General features: G+C 43.4%; 2 protein-coding genes across 3 annotated transcripts in view; both read right to left on the bottom strand.

Moving 5' to 3' along the window:
- The window catches only part of LOC140915797 (protocadherin alpha-C2-like), a 323,023-nt gene that overhangs the window by 285,067 nt on the left and 17,504 nt on the right, over window positions 1–20,452 (bottom strand). The window contains exon 1 of one of the 2 annotated variants that reach the window (XM_073356097.1): window positions 15,334–17,856. The exons of the other annotated variant lie outside the window; for it this stretch is intronic. Coding sequence (XP_073212198.1) covers window positions 15,334–17,754 — 2,421 coding nt within the window. The 5' untranslated portion in view covers window positions 17,755–17,856. Of the gene's footprint in view, window positions 1–15,333; window positions 17,857–20,452 lie in introns of those variants that run through there. 2 annotated transcript variants of the gene reach the window in all.
- On the bottom strand, window positions 6,337–8,763 carry LOC140916405 (protocadherin alpha-8-like). The gene has a single exon (XM_073358060.1). The coding sequence runs from the start codon at window positions 8,761–8,763 to the stop codon at window positions 6,337–6,339; it is 2,427 nt and encodes an 808-aa protein (XP_073214161.1).

Raw genomic sequence — 20,452 nt, 5'->3', positions numbered from 1 at the left:
TTTATATACAAATGACTGAAGTATAAATACTAAGATGGGTGGTTGTCAGGTACTCCAGTATCTGACATTATATAAGGATACTGATACAATAGCCATTGGGGAAACTTGGTGGAATGAGGATAATCAGTGGGACATGGTAATACCAGGTGCCAAATACACAGGAATAGCAGAGTAGGTTACACGCGTGGGGGAGTGGCACTATATGTGAAAAATGCATAGAGTCAAATAAAATAAAAACCTCAAATGAATCAAACTATATCATACAATCTCTATTGATAGAAATTCCATGCTTGAACAATAAGACTATCAGGAGGACTACACTACCGGCCACCTGATCAAAATGGTGACAGTCACTATGAAATGCTCGAAGAGATTGTTGGTAGTCCATCACTGACAATGATGATGATGATGATATTGTCACAATTTTCTCTTAAGTCCAAACCTTGATGCACAGAGTCAGACACACTGAGGGCATGGGAAGTCAAATCTCTGAGGTTTGATGATGCAGCTTTGTGGCACTTTGCACGTGCAGCCTGGAGACGATTTCGTCAATCCCACTTGAACCTGTTACATGCTGATCTTGTTAGAGACCACCAGCAAGCCTGTTCTGAGCCACCTGTTCTGAGCCATTTCCTTGAGTTCTTTGAGATTGATGCCAGCCCACTGGAGATTTCTCCTCAGGTTATCTTTGAAGCACTTATATGGACAACCTTCTTTCTTTTGCCTTGACTCAGCTCTCCATACAAGATCTGTTTTGGGAGACAGTGGTCTTCCATTCTGATGACATTTCCAGTCCACCTAAGTTCTGCTCTGAATCGTATTTCCTGAATGCTGGTTGTGTTTGCTCTCTCAAGGATCTTAATATTCGTCTCTCTGTCCTGCCAGCAAATGCTCATTATTGAGTGGATGGAGCTCATGTGAAATTGCTCAAGCTGTTTACTGTGCCATCTAGAAAGAGTCCATGTCTCAGATCCTTACAGGAGATATGTCAGAGCCACTGCACTGTAGATTTTCAATTTGGTGGAGAGACAAATGTTGTGTTGGTGAAAGACTTTTGTCTGGAGTCGGCAGAGGGCCTGGCTGGCTTTACTGATGCTGGGGGCATATCAAAGGAACCATCACTTGAGATGATGCTGCCCAAATACTTAAACTGATCCCCATTTTTCAGCTGTATGCTTTGGATGAAGATGGCTGGCACTAAGGCATTGGAATGAGATTCTGTCTGGAACAAGACCTCTGTCTTACTGAGACTGATGGTGAGGTACATACATACACTAGATTAACTATACATACACTAGATTAGATACATACACTATTAGATACATACACTATTAGATACATACACTATATTAGATACATACACTAGATTAACATACATGTTAATCTATACATACACTAGATTAACTGTTACCACTCAAGAAAGAGATCTTGGAGTTATTGAGGATAGCTCTCTGAAAACATCCACTCAATATGCAGCAGCAGTCAAAAAGATCTAACAGAATGTTAGGAACCATTAGGAAAGGGATAGAGAATAAGACAATAATAGATAATAAGACAGTAAATATCATAATACCTCTTCACATAACACAAGAAGTAGGGGTCACCTGATGAAATTAATAGGCAGAAAATTTGAAACAAACGAAAGGAAATACCTCACACAATGCATAATCAATCTGTGGAACTCATTGCCATAGGATGTTAATATAATGCTTTTTGCACTGACTCAAGAGTGTGATTACCAACCTCAGGGCAGACTGCTAGGAAGCAGGGCGCAAACCCCAAATTGGTTGTGAATTCTATACTTAGATTTCACCAATCAATTATTCAATGTGAACTCCTCAGGCACCGTAACAGCCTTAACATGGAATCACAGATAGTCCTTTGGGAACTCCAATCTATCTCACGACCCTGGTAAGCACACATTTTTTAATAGATGGTCCCTGACACCAACAATCACAAAAATATTCAGGTTACTCCCAGTCCTAAAGGACCAGTCAAACAGCAAGTCAATTTCACCTCAGATCTCACACTGAAGGCAACACTTGTAGCCAATCCTATAATAAACTATATAAAGATTTATTAAATAGGAAAGGGAAACTAGAGAATTACTTACAAGGTTAAAGCAGGAAAATATAATTACACAAATGGGTTACAATCTTAAATTTCAAAAGCTAATAGCAGCATCTATAATAAGCAAGTTCTACTTGTGCTTTAGGGCTAACCCAGGCTAAGCAACTGGGGATCTGTTGCTTATATCTAGAAAACTTGCTTCCCAGAGTCCAAGCAGAATACTGATACCTAGTTCTTTTTGTTTGGGGTTTTACCCCCTCCTGTCATGCATTCTGAGCTGCAAATTCAGCTGATGGGAGGACTCCACCTTCATGATTCAGCTTCATGGTGGGAGGGGGAAGCAGAACAACAAAGTATTTTGTCCTCTTTAACATCCCACAATAGACCATCTAGTGTCAATGAACCTTTCCTGTTGGGAAAGACATAACTCTTTCTGTTGCAGATCACACCAATTAGTGTCTCTCTCTTATGTCCCATAACTCCTATTTTTACACTACTAACACAGAGGTGAGCCAGACTGATTCCAGCTATGTATTTGTCAATGTCCAGCTGAGACTTTGGGACCTTGGCATAAGCTGTCACCTGGTATACTAGCATCACAATTGTGAAGGACAAAAGTATAACTGGTTCAAAAAAGAATTATTTAAATTCATGGAAGATAGGGTCATCAATAACTATTATCCAAGATGGTCAGGGATGAAACCCCATGTTCTGAGTGTACCTAAACCTCCAACTGCCAGAAGCTGGGGCAGGATGGCATGACAGGGGATGGATCACTCAAAATTGCCCAGTTCTATTCATTCCCTCTGAATCATCTGACACTGGCCACTGTCAGAAGACAGAATACTGGGCTAGAATGACAATTAATCTGACCCAGTACTTTGAGACTACTGTAATCAAATATACATAAATGCCAACATTACAGTCTTATTTCACTTGCAATTCCACACCAACTTCCCATTTTGCAGCAACTAGTGAAACCAATGCAGTTAACTTCAGGCAATAATTAGGAACCAGGGCACAAGGAAGACAACTCCACACAACTTTAAGAATCTTTGTTGACTTTTTTGTTGGAAGATATATTTTAGAAGTTTGAAAAGGCCTTTCTATTTTACTTGACAGTTTCCTGATAACAGAACTGTGCATGTAACCAAGCAAGCGGGGGAGAGGAGTTTGGGGGTGGTAGGGAGAATTTTACTTAGATTATTTCACTTCACTTCAGTGGGAGGAGAGATGCACTGATCATCCCCTTTCTGAAGTTCAAAAGTATTTTTGATGGGATGGAGAGTTGCAATTTCTTTGTTAGGTCCCTCTCAAGAAATTCTTTGAGCAGCTGTCTTGATGAGAGCACAGCCAGTGACCAACATTTAAAACTGCTATCCCTCAATTTCCAGATTTATGTAATGCTTCATGCAATCTTTACCTATCAATGGCTAATGGACTGCATTTCATCATTCTTTGAGTCTCAATATCTCTGCTCAGACTCCTTCTAACATGTAAACAGGGGAGGCAGGCCCTATGTGCCTCTCCTGTTATCAGGAAAGTGTCAAAGGGTTTAACAATACTCCTGACTACTCAAACCTACAGAGGCAGTTCATAGTCAAGATTTATTGGTGACTCATGGGGATAAAATTTAGACAGTTGCTTTCCCCTTCTTATTTTTAAAGATCTTGTATAGTGTGAAGGCTTTTTGTTTAAAATAATCCCAAGGATGTAATACAGAGTAATATTAATAATAATGGGGGTGCAGTTCAGCAAGAGCAGAATTAAAAATAAAATAGCAAAGAGAGGTGCTGAGCAAAGGATGGTGTTAACAGCGAGGTAGGGAGGAAAGTATTAAATGAGGTGACATTACACAGAAAGCAACTGGAATTAAAAGCAACAAGGATGAAAGGGAAAAGGAGGCAAAAGATACAGAGATGATACCAAGCCCATGTGATGTGGGAAACTGTGGAGCTCTCCACAGTAGGAGGTCCTATTCCGCTCTTAGCAGAGCATGGATGATCAAGAAGTGTATCTAGAAATACTTTACTTCACTTCCGGCTTGCTAGGAAACTTCCTTCCTCCTAAGCAAGGACCTGGCCACGGTGATCCATGTATATGCATATCTAAATTGGATTACTGTAATTCACTGAATCTGAAAATGAAGACAATGAACTGGCTCCAGCTGGTACAGAATGCAGCTGCCACCGTTCTCCATAGCTCAGACCATCCGGAGCACATCAAGTCATGCTCAAATCCCTCCACTGGATGCCAGTCAGTTTCCCATGCTAGTTTAAGGCTTTGAACGTAAGTTTCAAAGCAATTAATGGATCAAGCCCTGGCTATATCAAAGACTGAATTTCAATCTGTGAACCACTATGACAGCTGTGTTTCCCTGGGACAATTCAGATGACAAAACCCAAGAAAGACAAAGCACCTCACAGCTGGGGTCAAAGCATTCTCAGCTGAGGGGAATCGGACTAGAGAATAAATTTCCAGACGGGAGGAGGCAAATCCAGAATCTGACCATCTTTAGAAAACACTGTAAGACCTTCCTTTTTTAAAAAGCTTTTCCACCATAAGAATGACCTCACAGTACTGACTCTTCGTCACTTTGGACAACTAAACAAAAAAGGAGAATAATAAAATTGACAAGAAAAAAGGGCTACCCTAATCAGAATTATGACCCTGAAACGGAAGAAGTGCTAGAGCCTTCATGAAGTCCACTAGGGATTTCACTATTATTACCGATTGTATGTGGAAGTTCTTCAGTACTATAGTGATAGGTGGCAGTATACCACAGTTTACAGCAGTGGTTTTCAAACTGGAGTACCGATACTCCTAGGAGTACACAAGCTCTCGTCAGGAGGTATACAAGAAAAATCCTGTAATGGACGACAATGCATTTTATTTAGTACAGAGGTTTTCAAAATGTGGGGTGCACTCCCTTAAGGTGTAGGAACATCCGAGGGGCAAGCAGCTATGCCAGGTGGCTCAGGCCAGCTGCAAACCATCTCCACACCCTGACTCTCCTCAGCGGGCAGCAGCTGAGCCCCCTACCTTTGACTTACAGTTTTTGGTTGCACCCCACACACACACACACTCAAAGACAGGCTGTGTGGCCCCCTGAGGTGAGTCGGGGTGACGGTGGCATTCCCTCCCCAAGCCCTGCCAGGAGGGGCTGGTACGAGCTGCCTGGTGTCGCCACTTGCCCCTCCAAACATTCATCTGTGCTCCCCAACTTCTAGCTTCAAAACTTCTAGAAGCTGTTGCTAAATGGAAGGGAGAAATCTGGGAGCACCTGACCCAAACGTGTTGTGTCTGCCTATCTCCTAGGAGGGTATGCAGTAGACTGCATTATTTGGAAAAGGGAAGGCAGCCTAAATAGTTTGAAAAGCGCTGATTTAGTTAGTTGAGAGAGGGGCGGGGTGAACTGTGTATCTCTGCAATCGTGTGTGTATGTGTGTGTTACAATTTATACAAGGGCATAAATGACACAATAGTGAAGTAATCCATCCACACTGCAGTAAAATTGATTATTTATAGGGTGATTAAACTTTACTATTGGGGTCATTTAAATCCTTACTTTGAAGGGTTTCAGGAAATAATGTAATAAACTTATTTTAAAAATACAGGTAAAATATTTGACAAAAATGAAGAATGTGAGTAATTTTCCTTCAGTTACAATCATTTCTACCATAAGAATAAAATACCAGAGTTTGGGGGTCAGAAGACAGTGGCAAAATTAATGTGTTTCTTAATATTGCTAACGCTGACACATAGCAATGCATCAAAAAGACAGAGCACTGCTTCATGTGTTGTAAAATCGTAGGACAAAACTTGTACGTTTATTGATACTTGTTAATAAAAAAAATTTCCACTATGTAAAATATAGGCACTAATAATAGCAATAATATAAATACCGAACAATATAAACAAACTCACCCTAATGTGAATCTGCAAGGACTTTTGTATTTCTCTAATTAACATTCACGACAAGATTTTCTTTAGTATAAATATGACATAAACAGAAATAGTGGCATAAACATCCAAATACTTTTCTTACAATTAATTCTCATTATTAAAGCCCACATTCCTGTCTATGACTACCAAAGTACCTACACATAAGTAGAATTATAGAAGTTATTGATAACAGTTAATTCTCTCAAAAAAAAACCTTTCTCCAGCTACTACTATCGCAGTTGCTATAAGGAACATCCAATTTTTTTAAAAGTTGCTTCTTCATTCGTTTCACAGACAACATGCCTAAGAACACATAAAGACCTACAACATACAAATATTTCCAAATAAGGATTCAGTCATCTGACTCACCACCGCAGAAGACTTCAGTGTCAGTTCCTGTTGAGGTTTCTCTATGCCCACATTCCCCGAGGAATGAGGGACGTTGGGGCTGAAAACCATCAGGTCATTCTTGGCGGTGACTTCCCTGACACACAGGTTCTGGCTCTGGCGCTGCGAATAGGACCAACTCCCCACCTCGCTCGAGCACACCACGGTGGCTTTCCCAGGACCACACATCACTTCCGGACCCGGGTGGCATCTCAGGCCAACGTACACGACAATCACCAACACAAACAGCCCGGACAACGAGCAAATGGCGATCATTAAAGACACGTTCATGTCGACCAAGGGCCTTTCGCTCCCGACCCTTTGCCTCGAGTCCCATTTCACAGCCTGCGGACTCTCCACCAGGGACAAGCTGACCGTGGCTGTCGCTGACAGCGCCGGCTCCCCATGGTCCTTCACCAGGATCACGAGTCTCTGGCTGGGGCCGTCCGCCTCCTCCAAGGCCCGCGTGGTGCTGATCTCCCCGCTGTACACACCCACCCGGAAAGGCCCCGCAGCCCCGGCCTCCTGCACTTCGTAGCGAAGCCACGCGTTGTAGCCGGAATCCGCATCCACCGCTCGGACCTTGCCCACCACGTGCCCTGCGCCGGCCGACAGCGGAACCAGCTCGGGCCCTGGCGACCCGCGGCCGGAGCCAGGCGGGGACACTGCCGGCGCGTTGTCATTTTCATCCAGGACGAAGAGCTGCACAGTCACGTTCCCGCACAAGAAGGGGAACCCGGCGTCCCTCGCGCTCACCTGGAACTGCAGCACTTGCAGCTCCTCGTAGTCAAAGGGCTGCAGCCCATAGATGTGCCCGCTCTCCGAGTGCACCGAGATGTAGCTCGACACGGGCTGCTGCTCTCCCACACTGCGCTCCACCACCGAGTAGCTCACAAAGGCGTTTTCCCGCACGTCCGGGTCCGACGCCGACACGCTCAAGAGATGGGCCCCGGGACGGTTGTTTTCCTTCACAAACACCGTGTACACGGGCTGAGGGAAAGCAGGGGCGTTATCGTTCACATCCGCGATCGGCACCAAAATGCTGCTGCTGGCCGAGAGAGACGGGGCCCCTTCGTCTCTGGCTGTCACCAGGATCTTATATTCAGACACTCGCTCCCGATCCACGGCCTCCGCCAGCACCACCGAGTGATAATTCTTGAAGGTGGAGACGAGCTGAAAGGGCATGTCCGGGGGGATGGAGCAGGTGACTTTGCCGTTGTCTCCCGAGTCCCGGTCGGAGACGCTAATAAGAGCCACCACTGTCCCCAGGGGAGCGTCCTCCAGCACCGGCAGGTAAAGGGAAGTCACGGCCAGCTCAGGGACGTTGTCGTTCACGTCTAAAACTTCCACCAAAATTTTGCAGTGTCCGACCATTGGAGCGTGACCTTCATCTGTAGCTTGGACTTGAATTTCATACAATTTAGTACCTTCAAAATCCAGTTCTCCTTTGATTCTAATTTCTCCGGTATGAGAATCTATACTGAACATGTCTTTTACTTCGGGATCAGAAAGAATATTAAAATAATATGCGATATCTTTATTAATCCCCTCATCCAAATCAGTGGCGTTGAGTTTGACGACTAACTCCCCAACAGTTGTATTTTCCGTTACACTGACCTCATACACGGATTGACCAAAGACAGGCGCGTTATCATTGACATCCAGCACAGTGATCACCAGCTGAACTGTGCCCGTCAGCTCCGGTTTGCCCCTATCAGTAGCAGTGAGTAATAAATTATGAAGAGGGATTTCCTCTCTATCGAGAGCCTTCCTTAACACGAGCTCAGCAGATTTGCTTTTGTCGTTTTTCTTTTGTACATCTAGAGTGAAAAATTCATTGGAGCTGAGTTTATAGGTTAGCAGAGAGTTTGTACCAATATCTGCGTCAAACGCGCCCTCTCCTGGGAAACGCGAGCCCGGCAGTGTTGATTCTGATATAAACAGATTTAATTCATTTACAGGGAACACAGGAGCATTGTCATTTATATCCTGTATCTCCACTTGCACGTGAAATATCCTCAGGGGTTTGTCCACTATCACCTCCAGGTCAATGGCGCACAGGGGGCTTTGGCCGCACACCTCTTCCCTGTCTACTGGCGACTTAACAAACAAAACGCCGCTCTGCAAATTTACCTCAAAATAGTCTCCCCTGCCTTTGGAGACCATCCGGAACATCCGAGACACCAGCTCCGACACCTCCAGCCCCAGGTCCTGGGCCAGGCGGCCCACAAAGGTGCCGTGCTTGGATTCCTCCGGCAGGGAATAACGGACCTGGCCGCTGCCCACCTCCCAGGCCGTGTGTAGCAGAACCAGCCGCAGCAGCTGCCCGGTTACTAGGGTCTCTCGCCGGAGAAGAGCCATCGCGGAAACTCTCCTTTCAAAATTCGCCAGTTAAGACGTGGCTAATACAAAAAAAGTTAAAATATATTTTAGCCTTATCTTTGCAAATTGCTCAGTCTAGTGCCTCTGTGCCCGGTTTGATCCGCCCTTTGATATTGACGTGATTCATAGTACAAACCTGGGAGGGGCTTCCGTTTTCCTTTCTCACCGAAGTCCTTTTTTTGGTCTACAGCGACACCATGTGACTAAATGTAGAAATACAACATAATTGTTATGAAGAAAAGGAGTACTTGTGGCACCTTAGAGACTAACCAATTTATTTGAGCATGAGCTTTCGTGAGCTACAGCTCACTTCATCGGATGCATACCGTGGAAACTGCAGTAGACATTATATACACAGAGAGACCATGAAACAATACCCCCTCCCACCGCACTGTCCTGCTGTGTATATATGTCTACTGCAGTTTCCACAGTATGCATCCGATGAAGTGAGCTGTAGCTCAGGAAAGCTCATGCTCAAATAAATTGGTTAGTTTCTAAGGTGCCACAAGTACTCCTTTTCTTTTTGCAAAGACAGACTAACACGGCTGTTACTCTGAAACCTGTCATTGTTATGATTATTTTTATGTCATATGCTTGTGTTTTGTCTTCTTATTGTTCTTATTCTTGTCCCTTTTTCAGAATTTTTTTACAACTCATTTTTAAATTTTATAGAAATATGTGTATTTTAATTTGTGATAACTTAGGGTATACTGAAGTACATTGTTTTCATTATATATTCAGTGGTAACATTAGCAGCGCCTGTGTGCCGATAACACCCCTTTTCATTGTACGAGACTTTATCATGTCCAGTGTTTATTTTCTGTTGTGATGATTTCAGAACATGAGCCCCTTAAAAACTGCGATCTTCAAAACAACTGGAGGGTTTATTAAATACATCACTTGGTTTACCAGCTTATAACCTGTCTTTCTTTCTGTTATTATTTTATCTTTCTTATCATGTATATACGCTGCACATTTACATTCTACCATATAGATACCGAACTCCTATTCCCTGTCTTGAAGATCTTAGACTCTAAGTACGCAGTCCTGTATCTTTAATTCTTAGGAGCTGATTCGTACCTACTGAGCTTCAGTGGCGTTACTGGGATCAGTAAGTAATGTGAATAAGAGATTGCAAGGACGCGTTTAGAAGCTGAAACGATGAAGTGCCCTTAACTATTTAACTATTGAACGCTGTGCAATTTCCTAGTATCCATAGATCTCTATGATCACACACTGCTGAACTCTATTTTCTTGCCACTTGTCTTAACACAGGAAAATGCCCCCCTAATTTCTCGTCTATAAAGAATAATAATTTTAAGTGCGGCGTTTAAGAGTAAGCAGAAGAGGCAAAAAATAATGGGTTGTAATTGAATTAGTATCTCCTAATTCTTCTTCAGTAGTCACCATTTATCCTGTATTTTTATTATTTAAATACATGAGGGAATCATGAGAAGTCTTATGTCTGACTGGCATCAATACCCGGTGCACAACATTTGAGGAAATTCGTTTTTCAGAACTTCTTAGGTTTTTCCAATACATGCTTGATATTTTAAAAATATTTTCCTGCATCTAAATAGTTTATTAATTATAATTTTTGTTCCTCCTGCTGCTACTGCTGATGAGGAGGAGGAGGAGGAGGAGGAGGAGGAGAAGAAGAAGAAGAAGAAGAAGAAGAAGAAGAAGAAGAAGAAGAAGAAGAAGAAGAAGAAGAAGAATTTTCATTCTTTTAGCAACACTCATTCTCTAGGATCCAAAATGTCTTTCAGATTCTACATAAGGGTCACTCACCTGCTGGGCTGGGATGTAGCAATATGTAAATTTTTCACGTCAACCAGTTTGCATTATCAATACACACAACCGCTTTTAGAAAAACAAGTGCACAACACTATATCTAATTATAAATGCCATGGAGAATGGATGGTCAGAATGTAATTTCCCAAGCTGGAGCGAAATTCTTCTATCAATTTATACCAGTACATCTCTGAAGAAATCCATGGAAGATAAAGATCTCCCCTCTGAGACCATTCGATGTAGATGCATTCATATAAATAAAGCACAATAATGCAAAACACAGTATAGGTTCTCGTGTACAATCAATTATTTTTACATCTTGTATTTAAGATATTAATTTGCATAGACTCCGACTTCATATCTGACTCTTCAGGTGAAAATTAATCGGTGCCAAGGCCCTTCTCCACCTCTTCAGCTAAGCAATATCGTCTGTCTCTTCCACAGCTTGAATATTTAGAAATTGTCTTCCACTTCGGCATATACCTGATCGGGGTATAAACAACATCTCTGTGTCCCCTTTCCCCAAATCTTCGATTAAATAATGTCTTTGCATAGTTTACCTAAAATTGTCATGTCATGTAGGTAAACACCTACTTCAGTTATCTTGAAAAGCAACCGGTGCACTAGCATCTTCAAGAACTACGATATGAAACGACACAGAGCTTCAAGTTGTTAGTACGGCACATCGCACAGATTTAGATGAGGGTTTCTTCCCCACTTTTAGAAAGTCTTCTAGCCAAGAGCACTGGATGGGACATGGGAGTCCCTAGTGTCAGACAACTGTAATCATTCAGTTTAATTTTCTAAAAAGGGAAGAAAGATTAGTAGACTCTAACCCACCTAGAACATCAACAAGTCTCAGGTGTCTCCTAGGCGTCTTCTTCATATCATTCATTTTGGAAAGCAACATCTTGTCCCTTACCGGGCCAGTAACAGTATAAGCACAGTGTGAGGCTGTAGATTCTGGAAGCTTTCTTCTTCACAGTGCTTCGAAATCACTCCACACATCTCTCATCTGTAGCTTCGACTTTGCCCTTTATTTAACTAGATGTCTGCAAATTAGCTAACTGTGAATAAGAGACAGATTTAGAAGCAGAGCAGAGCTCTTCATACGCTATTGCTCGGCTGCTCACACGCACATGGAGGGAGAGAGGCCACCAACTTCCCGGTCTATGTTTCTACGACAGAAAAAAACGTCTGCCTAGCCACGGGTTCTTGTTTTTCCAGACATGACACATCTCAGATACGTTCAAAGAAATTCCAGAAGAGGGGGGCAAAAGGAATGCTCAAAAACAAAATCAAATACTGAAAATGAAGATCAGTGGTGCTCGTATGTGCTCTGCTCCCCACATAAGGTTATTACCCCTCTTAAATTATGTTAATCAGATTAATCATTTGGAATAATTAAGTAAAATGTGAAATCAGTCAGTAAAAGGGAAGAATATAGGATTATTTAGAAAGTATGAGATTGTTTAATGCCTAATCCTTATAAAACAATTTATGATAATTTACTTTGCATTTATCAGCATTGAATTTCATCTGCCGTTTTGTTGCCCAGTCACCCAGTTTTGGGAGATCCCTTTTAGCTCTTCACAATCTGCTCTGGACTTCACTATCTTGAGTAATTTTGTATTTTCCGCAAACTTTGCCACCTCACTGTTTACCCCTTTTTTCCAGATAATTTATGAATATGTTGAAAATAACTGGTATGGATCCCTGGGAAACATCTCTCTCCATTCTGGAAACTGACTATTTATTCCTACCCCTTATTTCCCTTCTTTTAACCAGCAACTGATCTATGAGAGGACCTTTCCTCTTATCCTATGACTGCTTATTTTGCTTAACAGCCTTTGGTGAGGGACCTTAGAATCATAGAATATCAGGGTTGGAAGTGTCCTCAGAGGTCATCTAGTCCAACCCCCTGCTCAAAATAGGGCCAATCCCCAATTTTTGCCCCATCCCTAAATGGCCCCCTCAAGGAGTGAACTCACAACCCTGGGCTTAGCAGGCCAATGCTCAAACCACTGAGCTATCCCTCCCCCCTTGTCAAAGGCTTTCTCTAAGTCCAAGTACACTGTATCTACTAACCACCTCAGAGAATTTTAGTAGGGTGAGGTATGATTTCCCTTTACAAAAGCCATGTTGACTCTTCCCCAATATATAATGTTAATCTACCTGATAATACTTATCTTTATGACAATTTCAACCAATTTTCCTGGACTGAAGCCAGGCTTACCAGCCTGTAATTTCCAGGATCACCTCTGGAACCTTTCTAAATAATTGGTGTCACCTTAGCTATCCTCCAATCATCTGGCACAGAAGCTTATTTAAGTGATAGGTTACTTACCATACTTAGAAGTTCTGCAATTTCATATCTGAGTTTCTTCAGAACTTTTGGGCAAATAATGAACCATCTGGCCCTGGTGACTTATTACTGTTTAATGTATCAATTTGTTCCAAAACCTCCTCTATAGACAGCTCAATCTGGGACAGTTCCTCAGATATGTCATGTAAAGAGAGTGGCTCAGTGTGGGAATCTCCCTCACAGGCTCTGCAGAGAAAACCAACACAAAGAATTCATTTAGCTTCTCTGCAATGGCCTCCTCTTTGTTGAGTGCTCCTTTAGCACCTCCATTGCCCAGTGACCCCACTGGTTGCTTGGTAGCTTCCTACTTCTGATGTATTTAGAAATAATTTTGCTTTTGGTTTTTATGTCTTTTCCTAGTTGCTTTTCAAATTCTTTTTTTCCCCCACCTGATTATGCTTTAACACTTGACTTGCAGAGTGTATGCTCTTTTCCATTTTCTGTAGTAGGATTTAACTTCCAATTTTTACAGGATAGCTTTTTGTCTCTAAATGGACTCTTTTACTCTGTTGTTTAGCCATAGTGGCATTTTTTGGTCCTCCTACTATGGTTTTTAATTTGGAGTATTCATTTAATCTGAGCCTCTACTATGGTGTTTTTTAAAAGTTTCCATGGAGGTTCTGGGTATTTCACTCTTGTGGCTGTTCCTTTTAATTTCTGTTTAACTAGCATCCTTATTTTTGTTTAGTTCCCCATTTTGAAGTTAAATGCTAATGTGGTGGGTTTCTTTGGTATTTCCCCCCTTACACAAGGATGTTAAAATTAATTTTATTATGGTGGGTATTATCCAGTGGTTCAGCTATATGCATCTGTGGGACCATCTCCTGTGCTTCACTTAGGACTGTCAAGAATTCTCTCTCCCCTTGTGGGTTCCAGGACTAGCGGCTTAAAGAAGCACTTATTAATGGTATCTAGAAACTTTATCTCCGCATCCTGGCTTGCGGTGACAGGTACCCAGTCAATATGGAGATAGTTGAAATACCCCCTTATTACTGAGTTTTCTATTTTTATAGCCTCTCTAATCTCCCTGAGCATTTCACAGTCATTGTTACCCTCCTGGTCAGGTGGTTGATAGTGTATTCCTACTACTATATTCTTCTCATTTAAGCATGGGATTTCTAGCCATAGAGATTCTATTGACCAGTTTGATTTGTTTAAGATACTCACTATATTTGACTCTGTGCTTTCTTTCACATATACTGCCCCTCCCCCACAAGCATGACCTACTCTGTCATTACAATATATTTTGCATCCAAGTACTACTGTTTACAATGATTGTCATCAATCCACCTAATTTCTGTGATTTCTATTATACTAATATTCTCATTTAATACCAAGTTCAAGGTATCAGATTCACCCATCTTACTATTTAGACTTCTAGCATTTCCATACTAACACTTACAAAATTTGTCACTTTTTAGTTATCTGCCTTCATGTGATGCCTCATTTTTCATTTGACTGTTTCTCTTCACTTCCTATCGGTACTATATTAACTAAATAAGAACTTTTAAAATCTCAACTTAATTTTTTCTTACTGAACTAGGGATATTTAAAATGCCCAACAGATGAGGACATGTTACAGACAATGTCTCAAATTCAGATTTAAAAAAATACCAAGTAAAGAGTCACCTTTCCAAAGGGATTTTTTGTGAACTAATGATTCTTTTCTGAAGCCTGAATGACATTGGGATTATCAGCAACGAAAAATGTCTGGATGAGATTTTGCTCAAATGCAAGTAATTTTAGAGTTCTTAAGAATAAAATCAAATTCACACAAAGGACTGCACTTCTGATGATGTTTTCACGAACACCATGCAGACCTACATTTGTAAAATACCTTTCTGCGAGGTATACGATCACTAAGAAAAGAAACACACTTAAGCACCCAGACTTTCTTATCAACCACACAAAGGCTGAAAGTCATAGTATTCATAGAGAAAATTTAGTGTAGATTTCTTTAAAATATATAGGTCTGAAGAAATAGAAAATAATGAAAGAGAATAGGACCCTAACCTAAATACAATGTGTCAGGCAACGTATGCTAATATGATCATATCTATTTCCACCAATGGAAAAGACGTTCACCATTTATCTTAAAATAGTAGTATGATTTTTTTAAATAAACAGCTTTACCCTTAAATTTGCAACTGCAAAGGAGTTTACATCGACTCATACTATTAATAAAAAAGACGTTCCCATAACAAATTACCGCTCACCTGCTTTTCAATAGCCCGTTTTGGAAATTTTGATAAACACGATTTCTACCTAAATTATGGTTTTCACCTAGACCACATTATGAAATCCTAATACTGTAGCCAATATGAAAATCCTGTAAAAAAACTCTTATATCTCAGAGGGATATTTCTCGTGAAATCAGTTACATGACTAACCTGTCCATCACAGATTAGCTGCTCCTGTTTCCAGTTCCCCTCAATCTTCGGTGAGGGAGGGAAGTTGGGGCTGAAAACCATGAGGTCATTCTTGGCGGTGCCTTCCCAGACACACAGGTTCCGGCTCTGGCGCTGCGAATAGGACCAACTCCCCACCTCGCTCGAGCACACCACGGTGGCTTTCCCAGGACCGCACATCACTTCCGGACCCGGATGGCAACTAAGGCCAACGTACACGACAATCACCAACACAAACAGCCCGGACAACGAGCAAATGGCGATCGTTAAAGACACGTTCATGTCGACCAAGGGCCTTTCGCTCCCGACCCTTTGCCTCGAGTCCCATTTCACAGCGTGCGGACTCTCCACCAGGGACAGGCTGACCGTGGCTGTCGCTGACAGCGCCGGCTCCCCATGGTCCTTCACCAGGATCACGAGTATCTGGCTGGGGCCGTCCGTCTCCTCCAAGGCCCGCGTGGTGCTGATCTCCCCGCTGTACACACCCACCCGGAAAGGCCCCGCAGTCCCGGCCTCCTGCACTTCGTAGCGAAGCCACGCGTTGTAGCCGGAATCCGCATCCACCGCTCGGACCTTGCCCACCACGTGCCCTGCGCCGGCCGACAGCGGAACCAGCTCGGGCCCTGGCGACCCGCGGCCGGAGCCAGGCGGGGACACTGCCGGCGCGTTGTCATTTTCATCCAGGACGAAGAGCTGCACAGTCACGTTCCCGCACAAGGAGGGGAACCCGGCGTCCCTCGCGCTCACCTGGAACTGCAGCGCTTGCAGCTCCTCGTAGTCAAAGGGCTGCAGCCCATAGATGTGCCCGCTCTCCGAGTGCACCGAGATGTAGCTGGACACGGGCTGCTGCTCTCCCACACTGCGCTCCACCACCGAGTAGCTCACAAAGGCGTTTTCCCACACGTCCGGGTCCGACGCCGACACGCTCAAGAGATGGGCCCCGGGACGGTTGTTTTCCTTCACAAACACCGTGTACACGGGCTGAGGGAAAGCAGGGGCGTTATCGTTCACATCCGCGATTGGCACCAAAATGCTGCTGCTGGCCGAGAGAGACGGGGCCCCTTCGTCTCTGGCTGTCACCAGGATCTTATATTCAGACACTCGCTCCCGATCCACGGCCTCCGCCAGCACCAGCGAGTGATAATTCTTAAAGGTGGAGACGAGCTGAAAGGGCAGGTCCGGGGGGATGGAGCAGGTGACTTTGCCGTTGTCTCCCGAGTCCCGGTCGGAGACGCTAATAAGAGCCACCACTGTCCCCGGGGGAGCGTCCTCCGGCACCGGCAGGGAAAGGGAAGTCACGGCCAACTCAGGGGCGTTGTCGTTCACGTCTAACACTTCCACCAAAACATTGCAGTGCCCAGCCAAGGGATGCGGATTTTTATCCGTAGCCTCGATTTGAATGTCGTGTAAACTTGTGTCTTCGAAGTCCAATTTTCCATTCACGCTCAGCTCACCACTGTTTGAATCTATGCTAAACATGGAGCTTTCACTGAGCGGAGTGACACTGCGAACTGAATATATAATATCCTTATTTATTCCCTCATCCAAATCTGTGGCGTTGAGTTTAATTACTAGTGATCCGTTTGGTGCATTTTCTAGTAACTGGACCTTATAAAGTGACTGATTAAATACAGGCGCGTTGTCATTCACATCCAGCACAGTGATCACCAGCTGAACTGTGCCGGTGAGCTCCGGTTTGCCCCTGTCTGTGGCAGTGAGTAATAAATTATGCTCCGGGGTTTCCTCTCTGTCCAGTGGTTTACTTAATACAAGGACTAACGATTTACTTTTTTCATCATTCGTTCGCATGTCTACAGTAAAATGTTCACTTGGACTGAGTGTATAGGTCAGCAGAGAGTTTGTGCCAATATCTGCGTCAGACGCGCCCTCTAGTGGGAAGCGTGAGTCGGAGAATCTCGATTCTAAAATAAACAGATTTTCTTTACTTACAGGGAACACAGGAGCATTGTCATTTATATCCTGTATCTCCACTTCCACGTGAAATATCCTCAGGGGTTTGTCCACTATCACCTCCAGGTCAATGGCGCACAGGGGGCTTTGGCCGCACACCTCTTCCCTGTCTACTGGCGACTTAACAAACAAAACGCCGCTCTGCAAATTTACCTCAAAATAGTCTCCCCTGCCTTTGGAGACCATCCGGAACATCCGAGACACCAGCTCCGACACCTCCAGCCCCAGGTCCTGGGCCAGGCGGCCCACAAAGGTGCCGTGTTTGGATTCCTCCGGCAGGGAATAACGGACCTGGCCGCTGCCCACCTCCCAGGCCGTGTGTAGCAGAACCAGCCGCAGCAGCTGCCCGGTTCCCAGGGAGTCTCGCCGGAGAAGAGCCATCGCAGTCGCGGGTCTGTGTCGCTTATCCAGTAAAATCCCTGTTTTTCCCATATATTAAGTATGCTTCAATGTATCGGGCCACGTCTATGTAGAGGTTTCATTCAAGGCCAATGTCAGGCAATACTGGTGAATCTCTGATTTGCTGCAGATTTTAGTATGGGGACGGGGGGAGGAGCTGTATTTTTCCCTTTCTATGAAAACGTATTTTTAGTCAGCAGCGGCACCTTGTGACATAAATATATAAAGTCAGCTAGCTACTAGCTATTCTTTTTCTTTATATTTAATCATTCTTGACTTAACTTAACTTTCCTCTTGTCATGGACACTGTTTAGGTGTTTATATATTATGTTTATATATTATGTTTATATATTATGTTTATATATTATGTTTATATATATGTTTATATATATGTTTATATATTATGTTTATAAAGATAAAACCTTTAGTCCGTGACCTAATATACTAATCTTCCAAATAGTTTCCCTTTTTCTTTTCTGAAGGAAAGAAATCGCTTAAATTATATTTATGATTAAAAAACCATTTAATCATCTTTAATTTTGTTAGTAAATATCAACCATTTTGAACAAATTTTTAAGATTTTCTTTACATCAGACCTTAACTTCAGAGCAGATGATCGTCAAAGATCTAGAACAAGTCTAATACTGGGAGGTTTCTTTCATAAATTCTGTTTTGTTGAGGTGTGGCTATTGGGACTGCTGTAGTCAAGTTATATGCAGACAACATTATATTAGTGATATTTAGTTTAATGTCTAAATTAATTGTGTATCATACTTGTTTTCACTTTGGCAAATAGAAAGTCTCTATAACAGGTGCATATGGATCTTACATATATCTGACTGCAGACTGGAATAAAGTAGTGATGAATATATAACAGAGACAAGGTAGGTGAGGTAGTATCTTTTATTGGATCAACTTATGTTGGTGGGAAGCACAAGCTTTCGAGATTCACAGAGCTTTTCCTCAGATCTGGAGAAGATAAGCAGATTGTCCAAGCTAAATACCTGGTGGAACTGATCCTTAAGCATAAGGGGTTCACACAGGTTTCAGGAAACAGAAGAGCTCTGTGACAGGTTTCAGAGTGATAGCCGTGTTAGTCTGTATCAGCAAAAACAATGAGGAGTCCTTGTGGTACCTTAGAGACTAACAATTTATTTGGGCATAAGCTTTCATTGGCTAGAACCCACTTCATCAGATGCATGGAGTGGAAAATACAGGAGCAGGTATAAATACATTAAAAGATGTGAATTGCCTTACCAAGTGTGAGGTAAGTCTATTGAGACAATTCAATTGACAGCAGGATACCAAGGGAGGAAAAATAACTGTTGAAGTGGTAATGAGAGTGGCCCATTTCAGACAGCTGACAAAAAGGTGTGAGTAACAGTAAGGGGAAATTAGTATTGGAGAAATTAGGTTTAGGTTTTGTAATGACCCAACCACTCCCAGTCTTTATTCAGGCCTAATCTGATGGTGTCCAGTTTACAGATTAATTCCAGTTCTGCAGTTTCACGTTGGAGTCTGTAATTTGCAAACTGGACACCATCAGATTAGGCCTGAATAAAGACTGGGAGTGGTTGGGTCATTACAAAACCAGCTCAGAAGGGGTTAAAAACCAGCCCTTGGAGAGGCCTGGGGCTGAGAGAAAATGGCTAGGCTGATTGGGGAAGCCACATCTTGGGCCAGGCCCCAGTCAGGCCCCAGTCAGGCCACAGAAGGGCTGTGAGACAGGAGCTAAACCAGTCTCTCTCTAGCTCTTGAAAGAGAAGGAGAGAAGGGTACTTGAGGTGGAGCAGTGCTGGGGAAGGGCACAGGAAGCTGAGGCGCTCCAGCCTGGTAACCCCCCAGGCTGCAGGCCTTGGTAAAGGCCCAGAAAGGTACTGGGGCTGCAGAGGGGCAGCCTGGGAATAGGCAGAGGCAGCAGGTCCTACCCCCTTGTGAATGATGAGTGGTTTACAGACTGCAGTCTGCCTCAGTGAGTAGGGGCTAGATGATAACTGGCAGTAGCCACTGAGGCAAGGTGGGGATAGAGGGTTGGGGGTTCCCCTGGGAAGGGAGACCCAGAGTGTGGGGGCACTGCCAGGGGGCAGCACCCCAAGGTAAAGGGGCACCAGGGTCTGGGAGGGACGTGGGGACCAGTGGCAGGCGAGACACTGGCCTGCAGAGGGTGCTCCATAAACTGGAAAAGAGCTAATTCCCAGACAACCAGCAGGAGGTGCCGCACCGGTGAGTTATCGCTCTGCTACAGGTACCTGCTGGCAGAATCCACCACGATCAGTTTATATTTTCCCATTTCTGGAAGGTCTGGGTAGGGGTCCCATAATATCTACAAATACCCTGGCAAACACCACCTTAATGATAGGCAAAGGTCAGGTCAGATGTCTCACATGGTCCCTTTAACCTCTAACTCTTTTGACATAAAACAAAAATCTTGCAGTAATCTTTCACCATCTCAAAAATGTGAGTTCAATAGAAATTCTGTTTTAGCCTATCACAAGGTTGTCTCCACTCCTAAGTGTCCAGAAAAGGGACAATCATGAGCTAGCTTCAGCAACTCTATCCTAGGCTCAACAAGCACCAGTACCCACTTGTAAACCTCAGTACGGCATCAATTTTTCCCTATGGGAGCCTCCTTGTACAACAAGCCTCTTTCTAGAAAAAAATCAGCCCTTTTCTTTCACAGATGCGGTATTATTCTGAGCCTTATCCCTCTCCTTGTCCAGGGAAGGATCAG

This window comes from Lepidochelys kempii, chromosome 8, assembly GCF_965140265.1.
Source record: "Lepidochelys kempii isolate rLepKem1 chromosome 8, rLepKem1.hap2, whole genome shotgun sequence".
Taxonomy (NCBI): Eukaryota; Metazoa; Chordata; order Testudines; family Cheloniidae; genus Lepidochelys; species Lepidochelys kempii.
The sequence above is the reverse complement of the archived record's forward strand: the minus strand, read 5'-3'. Positions and strand labels throughout refer to the sequence as shown.